This window comes from Nesoenas mayeri (genome assembly GCF_963082525.1).
Source record: "Nesoenas mayeri genome assembly, chromosome: 6".
NCBI classification, from domain to species: domain Eukaryota; kingdom Metazoa; phylum Chordata; class Aves; order Columbiformes; family Columbidae; genus Nesoenas; species Nesoenas mayeri.
Window position 1 is genome coordinate 32521512 of NC_137545.1, and position 10260 is coordinate 32531771.

Below are 10260 nucleotides of genomic sequence, written 5' to 3' on the forward strand. Positions count from 1 at the left end.
TCCTCAACATGAGGAATTAGGGCTCTAATATTCCCTGCAGAATGATTGATCTCAGTGTTGGATCCTGCTAAACCCCCCTCTGTAAACTCAAAGTTTGGTGCTCCTGGCTAATAGAAAGAGCACACATTTTTTCTCTTTTCTGCACCTACAACATCCTCATGGTTGTATTATCTATTTAAATATCCAACTGAGTTACAACACATTTTTAAGCACACAGGTTTCTCCTTTCAGCCCTCCGCAGTCAAACAGATGGTTAGACTTGGCAAATAAAATCAAGGTTTATTTACTCATTCCACTGGAGCAAGGTTAGAGCCAGTGCCATATCATGTAGGCTTAAAGATTTTGCTAATTTATTTTAATCCACTTAAACCTTTAAAGTACAGATAATGGAAAACAGACAAGAAATCTCTTACACTTTCCAAATTAAGAGATAAGAGTTTCATCCTGTGTGAAGAAGAGTAAAGCTCTCTAGAAGAACCCTGAAAGGTCAGCAAGGAAGCCTTTGACTACTTTCTTCCTGGAAATCCTACCTCAAAGGTCACAAAACCACAACTAAATTGCTTCTAGCAGAGAACCTAACTAGAGACACATTGCAAGGTACTTAATTGCCTTCAGCAAAGAATGTAACTGGAGATGCATTGCAAAGCCTTAAATGGAAACCAAAATCGATATTTCAACATTTAGGAGGAAACCGTTTTTAGCAAGGAGCTGCCACCCTGAGCTTAACACACCAGTCTGGGCTGAACGCAGAAAAAAATAGTGGTACCAATATAATGATCAAACTGTTGTGTGGATAAGTGGACAGACTGGGCAGACAGCAACTTAGGAGTACATGTACACTCATGGAAAATCCAACTGGGATAAGGACAGCAGAAATTCCATGTTGCAGAAGAACAGTAAAAGGATTGCTCACACTTGGCAGGATGCTGCAGCACAAAGGCCCCCTCTCACTTCCTTAAGATCTTGTCAAATTAACTGCCCAGATGAAAGACAGAAAAACTACTAGCAGAGGTGATAAATACACAACAAAACCAAAACAAAACAAGCAACAAAGATCAGACACTCCCTGCAATTATAAAACAATTTACTTCTCTTGCATTCAAGTATGTTCAAATTCTCTTATCACTTTTCACTTAATAAGTGTCTGGATCCAGCCAGCCAGGTGAGGTATATAAGCATTACTGATTCCAGGTAGAGAAATGGAAACTGAAACAGAGTTTCAGTGTGGCACAAGATTACAAGGACCCTGTAGCAGAATTGAAAATCGGGATTCTTAGACCAGTAGTACCAAAATTGCCAGAATTAAGTGACTGCTGTGAAACCTCAGAGTTAAAAGACTGTAAAGCATCAAAGGGAATATGATTCATTAGGCCACTTGCAGTGGCCTGTGGATCGCAAGTATAAGGAAAACAGCACAGACTAAACCATCATCCATAACACCACCAGGAAGGACTTCAAAATGGATCATCCTACTGGAACTTGAAACAGGAATAGAAGCTCTTACCTTCAAAAGCAATTGTGGGGTGCTCTTTCCTGACACATTGCTGATATTCAACTTCAGAGTATTCAAGTACATTCTGTGATGCCGAGAGATGAAAAGCAAGAAGAAAAAGGCTTGGCAATGACAGGGAGATGGCCTTTAATCTTGAAACAACCATGACTGAAGGGCGGTTGCAGATCTAGCTTCCAAGGTAGGCCCAGGGAGGATACCTGAAACACAAATAATTCCACTTTGAGAAAGACGAATGCTCATCCAGAGTGCGTAACATGGGTAGAGAAGGGTGGAGGTTCCCCTTCCATACCAATCCCACTTGTGCTAAATATTCAGCTTAATATTCCACAAACAGCACCTAACAAAAAACTACACAATTTACAACTGTATTTGGGCTTCTAATTTCAAGCAGAATGGAAGTGCGCAGCTCCTTAAATATACATCTCTGTGTAGCTTTGGGGTGTATGTCCTTATACAGTAGCTGGTGTGCAATGGCCAGTGCTGACAACACGAAAGCTCAAATACTCCAGACGTAAATGTGTTCCCCAGTGTGGACACCTCCCTCCTCAGTTTCCTGATGTGTGTGTTAAAACGTCATGCTACATTTGACAGATTGCTAAGGAAAGGCCAACGTCAGTCATCGCCGAAACACATGTGCAATTAATACTGTTCTAATAGGGGATTTATACATTTTAGCACTGCTGTTTTAAATGTCTTGAAACAAGAAAAGCCAATTAAAAGGTGTTGGTAGGAAAGTGCTAATTAAGGTAACATAAAAATTAAAACTTCTTAATGGGGAGAATGGTGAGAAGTGAGTCAATTGCCTGCATTACCATGGGATGCTGTAGCTCCTAGTCACAAGAGCTGAGGAGGAGGAGCCTTCACTCTCCAGCCTAGGAGAGGGGAAAGTCATGGCTTTCCTACGTGAGCAGGTTTTAACAACAGTTCCAGAAAAGATATAGCTCTAAAAACTCCTCTGGGTCAACCAGGCCTGAGGCAGGAGATGGAGGATTAATTAGCCCACGCCACCAGCTCCCCAAGATGCTGCTGCAGCTTAGGAAAATATGTGTCGCCAAATTTAATCTTACTGATGTGCATATGTAACTTTGTTAAATTATTGCAAACACGTGTTTTCAAACAAATGGAGTCTCCTAGCCTTAAATCTTATCTAGCGATAAAGCTGATTCTGACTGAATTCACTCATAATGAGATTTTCAAATCCTACGGGTGTAGTGATTCATAAAGGTAGCATAACAGTCAACACCTGCAGAGCCCAGTATCCATTTTTGTTCAGAGTCTCCAAAGCACCTTCGGTGAGCTGAAGTGGCCAGGCTGGTGGCTGATAACATGAGGCACCAAAACACAATCACAGGCTTATGGTATGGAGTGAACTCCAAATATAGGGGACAACATCGCAACATCAAGAAGCTGGAAGAAGTTCGCAAATGTTTTTGGGGATCACAGGACCAAGAAGAGGCTGCTTACAGCAGCAATGGGAGACAGCTGGCTTGAAAGATGGATCCTATGTTTTATTCTTATCTACATTTCTCTGTGATTTTAAACACTGGCATAAAGATGAGTTGCCAGTGCATCCATTATGCGTGTCCTCAGCAGCAGCTACATACCATTGACTGAAAATAGCATTGGCATTCAGGATTTGGGGTAGCTCTAGGGACTTGGTTTCTTAGCTAGTTTGAGTGAGAGATTACAGCATTTCACATTTTTTCCAGCCCCAAATACATGAAGATTTTATGCAGGGATGTGTAAAATCCCCATCCAGTTTTCCAAAGGAGGTTCTACAGCACTTAGCTATGCAGGGTTGGTTGTTGTTTTTTTTTTTTTCTTAAAAAAAAATACAGCAAATATCATGTTAAATAAAAAAATGGGACTGGCAGAAGTAAGAGATGTGAAATCACTCAAAGCTAAGGCCAGCACAGCATTTAGTCATTAAGCACAAGCACACTGCAGGGTGTATACAGCTGGGCACTGTGGCATCTCAAGATGATGGAGATGTTGTGCAATTCACACTGTAATGAAAACTACTGATGATGAAGCATCAGATTATATTTTCAGCCACTATTTCAAATGATCGTTGGTTTTTTTTCAGTACAGATCCAGAAGTAAAACACAGCACAGAGATGTGAACCCTAGGGAGACCCATTATGTTTAGCTCTCGGATCCATTAAAAGTTCCAAAAGAAACAAAGCCAAACTTTCCTTAGGTGGGTGATGGTTCTTGTGGGATATGCACAAATGGCAAAAGAACTTTAATGTCAGATGTCATTAATGGAAACTGGAAGAGACAGTCATGGAAATCTCACATGATGAATGCTCTACTCCTCCCAGTGAAGTCACTACTGGCTAATCTTAGAAATAAGGTACTAAACTAGACAATTTTTTGGTCTGAGCCAATATGGCCATTTTCATTTACTATGCAACCAAACAATGATCTCAAACGAGGTGAAAAAAATTCTTAAATCAAAGACATACGGTAGGGTCCCACACTCCTCTAAAGGCTTATGTGGTCTAGAATCAGCAGATATGTGAATTCAAGTTTCACAGTCATCAAGGTAATGAAATTATATGAACTTGCATAGAGGAAAGCTTCATAACATCCCACAGCCTATTCTGTGCCAAAGTAGAGTACATTTACTAGTGTTTTGTCTGGACTAGTTGTAAAATGTGCCAAGTAGCTGGATTTCTGCCACTTTCCCTGGGAGATTTTACCACAGTCCAAGAGACTTCAATGTTCCTTAGAAAGCTGTAACCAATATTTGGGGTAAAGTTCCATCTTCTTTTTCTTTATTGTCAAAGGGAAATCCAAAGTGTGCATGAAAATAATGGTTCCAAACTTGATATGAAGTAGAAATAGACGATCAAACAAAGATGAAGGAGAAACATTAAAAACCACCTGTATCGTTCCCTGTGTCCCTTATCTATTACATCCAATTGCATCCATCAAATGTGTGGAGCTCTCATGGGCTGGGAAGCTGCACAAAATCAGTGTCATATGCAGCCATGAACTGGTGTCTACTGGAGTCAATGGGTAAATGCCAGCTTGACCACGGGCAACAGACATCAGAGCCCTAGAGCATCAGCTGAACAAGATTCAGACAGCGGACAGCATGGCAAGAGGTTACTCCTTCAACCTGCCCCTTCCCAAGGCTTCCTTGCTCATTTTTTTCCTCAATATTTTAAGAGAGACTCTAACTCAGTAATTGCTATTGACAACTGCTGCAACTTTATTTCTGAAAAAAATAAAAAATACTCCAAATATGAAGCAGTATCCTGTTTGTATGCCAAAAGCAAACTAGTAATTGCTTGCGTAGTCCAGCAGCTAGTTAAGAGTAAACATTTTAATTCTACTGGAGATGGCCAAACTCAAGCCCCCAATTTTGCCCAAGCTGCAGATTTTCCCTGTGAGGGCTAGAGTTTAGGACCAGTGCTCATCCAGATTGCTAAAACACTGCACATCCTGAGCACAGCCCAGGCTAGTGGTGGTTTGCACTGCTGGAACTTGCCCTAGCATTAAGCCGGTTAGATACAGTTAAAAGCTATAAAAAGAGTTGTTATTAGACTCTCTGCTCAAAATGGCTTAGGGCTCAAGAAATCAGCTGTCAAGGTTTCAGTGCAGATGAGAGACAAGAGCTCAAATCCTCGGTTAAACTCAAATCTCAGACAGGACATATCGTTTCAATTCTTTATTTGCTCATCTTGATCTATCTTTACCATCTGAGTTATCTCCCCTGCACCCACAATGCAGACATGTTAAAAAAAAAAAAGGATAAAAATGCCCAATAAGATTATCTGTCCAAGTGTATCTGTCCTCCCCTCACAAAAGCCTGTCCTCTGTGCCCCCACACAGCGCCAAGACCCAGCAATGGGGCATCTCCCTCCCTTCTGCTGCACACAGTGAACCCCTCTGGCCCTCTGCCAAAGAAAGGCCAACAAAATCAGGCTCCATTGGATCCAGTGAAATATGCTCCAGAGAGAGGTATTTTGTAGAGCAACACTTCTGCCACCATCCTCTTGTCTCTTAAATCAGGCTCTCGAAGCTCATGGGCCAAGAGCTGCTCTGCTGGGCAGAGCCGGAGATCTGCAGGCTCAGGGCGTCCCCGGAGCCGAGATTTGCGACCCGAGCACCCACGTGAGCACCAACCCACAGCCGCTGGCCCATTTCTCACCCAGTCCCTTTTGCAGCAGCCCGATAGGGACAGCATATAATTCTGCTTTGCCTTGTGGCTTCGCCCCCTCGCACAAGCGCAGCATTCAGGGGATCACCCACAGTCCCTCCCTTATTCATTCTTGGGGCATGAGTCTTTTCCAACTCGCCCTGTATTGTATCATTGTAACTCCACTGATTTCACAGGAACTAATCCTGATTTACAGAGGCTAACTCAGATCAGGCCCCCTTTGACTAAAGCTCCACGTCTAAAGGAAAAATACCTTCAATCAATCTTCAGGGCTTTAAAACAAAGCACACTTTAAAAATGGCTATACCAGGAATTCATATCCTGCTTTCCTCTGACTGTAACTATCATTTTAACTTAATAAAATGTGACAGTAAAGTTTAAGGATAAAAGAAAATGCTTCATCTTTCATTTTAAAGAAAAGAGATGCCTTTAAAAAAGACTAAAAAAGGAACCTCCTATAAAAGCATGAATTCTTCTGTTCAGGATCTTTTGTGTTTGGTACAGCTGACTTCTTATTAGAATGGGATACCAGAGGGAAGAAGAGCAATGGGAAAAGGTGGACATCAAAATATTCAAGAAAGTACTGGAAAAATAAGATAAATAAATACACACATTACAAAGCAGGACAGCTCAGCAATGCAGCTATGATAGGCTGGCACAGACAGCGCTGCCCTAGAAAACTCCAAGGCCAACAAAACCACGATCCTTTATTCATTTGCCGCTCCTTGCCCTCCCCTCCCACCCTTACCAGCTGGAATTCGTCCTACCGGACTGGCTCCAAGGGCCATTCCACACTGTCAAAGAAAAGGCACAATCTTTCCTTCTGCCCCTGGCCACACTCAGCCCTCGGCCGTGCCCGCACTGGGGAGACGGATCTGTCCCACAGCTGAAACACAGCACGCTGCGCTTGCACGTCCACATGCCAGACCTCACGTGCACCCTTACACTGGGCTCCTGCATAACGAGGATTTCTCATCTATGCACTTTTGAGGAAAACCTATGGGAATGGCCAAAGTGCTGTCCAAATGAGAATCTGTGAAGAGATCTTGTTTTGCTTTAGTTACATCACCCCACGGTCTCCTGAAGAATCAGTGAGTTCACCTCTAACTTCGCAACAGCTTACACCTGCAGCTTTGGCTCTGGCTGGGTGTCACCATGCTCTCCTGTGCCCACTTTGTTCAGGGCTTCCCAGTTTCCCACGGACACCACTACAACAGCATCTAAAAGCCACACACTGAACTCACTCTCACAACACCCCAGGAAGACGACATTTTCATGCCTATAATCCAAGAATTAACTTTAAAAAAACCCTAGAATCCAGCAGCAGGGTGGATCACAAGAGTGTGCTGGTAATACGCTCTCCTGCAGCAAAGCAGAAGCTGGAGCTCCGTGCCAGCCACTGGGCACTCCCAGAGCTCCTGCCCTGCACTCTGCAAGACACCAGCTGCAGCATCACAGCAGCCTGTCCACCAGGAACAAACAATCGAGATCTCACAGCACAGCTCACTTCATTGCAACCTTTCTGTTATCTATTTAAACAATTCAGGTAACTCTTTGCAAAGGAGAAATCAGTTTAACCTAATATACTGTTAGGTTCATGGCTTGTGAAGCCTGTAGTAGAGCCAAATAGTAATAGTCTGCAGTTTGATCTTAGGAGTACTTCCCACAAAAGATTGACAGTGCACTTTGGAGCATTTTATTGCTAGAGTGCTTTCTCATTGCTGTTCAAAGCCATCCAGGACTGGTCGAGGTCCCAAATGAAACCTACAAAATGCAATAGGATGTACTCATTCAGATCAGGTAACAGAGGCAAAACTTCTAATAATGGCTTGGTACAAAATAAACTGGCTGGTGTCAGCCCACTTCTTTACCAACTTGTACCTGCCCTCGCTGAGCCACCATCAGCCACCACTTGGTTACTTGGCCTCAGAGCACAGTCAGCAGCTGCATGGTCCTGGAAACTGAACTGTTTCCTCACCTCTGGGGAGGCCCCTCCAGAACAGGAACCTATTATAGAAAGCTCCCATGAAAAAAAGCTGATTCAACAATAAGAGTCTGTGTAACAGAGCAAAATATACTGTACTTCTGGGTTACTGCCAGACCCAGTGGGCATAAATAAATACGTGCTCTGCTGATACTCAGACCTGCTTTTGAATCAAGCTAACCTGACCACACATTGAGTGCGTCCCCAAGGGCTTCAAGGGGGTCTCCCCAGAGGGCTCTAGATCTCTTTTTTTTACTGGCTACACATAATATAAAGACATGAGAAGTTTTGTTAGCATTTGTTCGGGGTATGAATTTAGCACTTGTGAAAAGGTGCCTTGGTGTCTGAAGTCTTCTGTTTATCCAGAGATCACATTTGGCAATGAAGGCTTACACTCATTTATTTCCCCAGTGGTATGCCTGCCCTGTTCTCTAGAAGACTACCTCTACAGTGGGGATGGGAAGACCTTCTATTTGCTGGTCACAGAATGGTCTCTCTGAGAGGCTCTCAATAGAGATGTCAAAGTGGAAGTATTTTTGGTAATTCTGGGACCTGAACTGACTGTGGAATTATTTTTCATGTCCTCCATCTGTGAAACACAGAGAAGGCAGAGACTAACACAACAGCAGAACGCAACGAATGCTATGGTACTCAGCACAACTGCAATTTAGACACCAAGTTTACTGCAGCCTAGTTTAGAAATCAGGAGCTCCTGGCTCCCAGTCAAAGTCTCTGGATGCTCCATCAAAAGGAGAGGATGAATGAGTGTAACACAGCCCAGGAGAGGACCCAGCCCAGGGCTCAGGAGACAGCAGCAACACATCAAGAATAACTATTCCAGAGGCCCTGTCCGCAGCAGGGGAGCGCGCCCAGGGCTCACATCCCTCACAGTGCGGTTGCCTTTCTCTCTGTACACGTGATGTAGAGTCCTCTGCATGGGTGCTGTAAATCCAAGGTGCCGGGTGTGCTGTTTACATGCAGATCAGCCACATAATGCACATACAATAGATTCAGCATCAGACTTACTGCAAATCATCACCTGGCTGCAAGAGCTTTTTCTGGTATGAGGTTTGGTACTGAAGCCCACAGACCCATGCCCTAAGCCTATATCTGTTGTAGAAATGCTTAACACAGCAGCTTTGCTTTAAGTTGCTCCCCTGCACAACACGTGAATCGTTTGTAAATCTGCAAATTAGCAGAGTCACAGCCCCTAACAGCACACTGCACAGCCAATATCATTTCAGCACTGGTGCCTGACAGTCTGGAGACGCTCCTCTGTTTGCAGGGACTGCCAGTGGTGTGGTGCTCCTGGTCACCCACCTCCCTGCTGCAGCTCTGACACTACAGCCGGGGCAACTGAGGCATGACAGAGCTCTGTGACTCGGTCACCAGTAACTGCAGGCAGTTTTTGGTAGAGACAGAAAGAGAAGTAAACTCCTCCCGACTCTTCCAAATGCTTTTGGTACAGGGCTTTCTTTTGTCTCACAGTTCGATACAAAAACTGTAAGTGTTCTTGCATTTTTGACTTCTCAGAGTACTAACCATTGTTTTACTGACTCTAGTTTTTTATTCAGCTCTAATTAGAAGGTCCACTGGAAACATCCCATGGGATTTTCAGTAAGGAAGTTACCGACAATAGTTCCAAATTGTATCAGACCTAATACGGGTTGGTATAATAACTCTCTTCAACACCATGAGGGCAAGTCAGGTCCAGCTGCAGTCTCAGATTGTGTCAAGCAGACAGGTGATCCTGACAAGCTATGTCACAGCCACTGTGGTGATTCTGTAACTGCACAGTTGGGAAAACAGTAAGATGAAATTAAAAAAAAAAATAAATTCTCCTTTGACCTGAAGCAATCTCAGGATTCAAGTCTCCAGCAGATTAAAACTGAGCCATGAAATCATCACACCAATCAACGTTCCGCCTGACAGTCAGCCATAACATATGGGCTTGACTTGCCCTAGAGCCTTGTTTTTCCAGCTTAAAGACTCCGGCACTGTCTCCAGGGCTACAGCTCCTGCCACCCGCCCCACTTCTGCTTCATCCCGCGAATCCTCCTGCATCACTCACGCAGCCCCATGTGCCACGGTCCAAAGCAGCTGCTGTACGTCACAAACCCGTCTCATCCCTCCCCGCAGCTCCTTCCTCTACTGCTACATTCCAACAACAGCAGGAGAAAAACTTTTTCTTTTAATGTTTGTCCATGCAGGAGACAGAAGCCACAGCTTGTTTGTTTTTGTCAAAGATTTGTGATTACCTTGTGCCACATAACACATACTCACAGTTCGATTGTAACTCTAGGAGAACAAGCACAAACCATCATTGTAGCGCAACTCCAAGTTTAGCCTGCTTGGAAACACGAATATGTTTCACTGCATCATCTTGGCACCACACTGCATCATTTATCATGTGGAAACCTTTGGCTAGAAGGCATTCAAACGGTCTACATATGCCCCAAATCTGAACAGACAAAATAATAATTCTCAGGCAGACTCTTTTTTTCTCCTGCCTTGCCCAGCTTTTTTCATATTCCTTGCAGCAGCAGTTACCTCTTGGGCTCTATTAACTCTCCCCCTCGTTGGAGCCGAGGG

The 10260-nt window shown here is 43.8% G+C and overlaps 1 protein-coding gene across 1 annotated transcript in view; it reads right to left on the reverse strand.

Annotated features, from left to right (window-relative positions):
• SEMA5B (semaphorin 5B) overlaps window positions 1–1658 on the reverse strand; it is a gene marked incomplete at its 5' end in the record, with an annotated part of 133026 nt that extends 131368 nt beyond the window's left edge. The window contains one exon of the mRNA XM_080346504.1: window positions 1505–1658. Coding sequence (XP_080202630.1) covers window positions 1505–1658 — 154 coding nt within the window. The remainder of the gene's footprint in view (window positions 1–1504) is intronic.
• Window positions 1659–10260: the final 8602 nt, after the last annotated feature.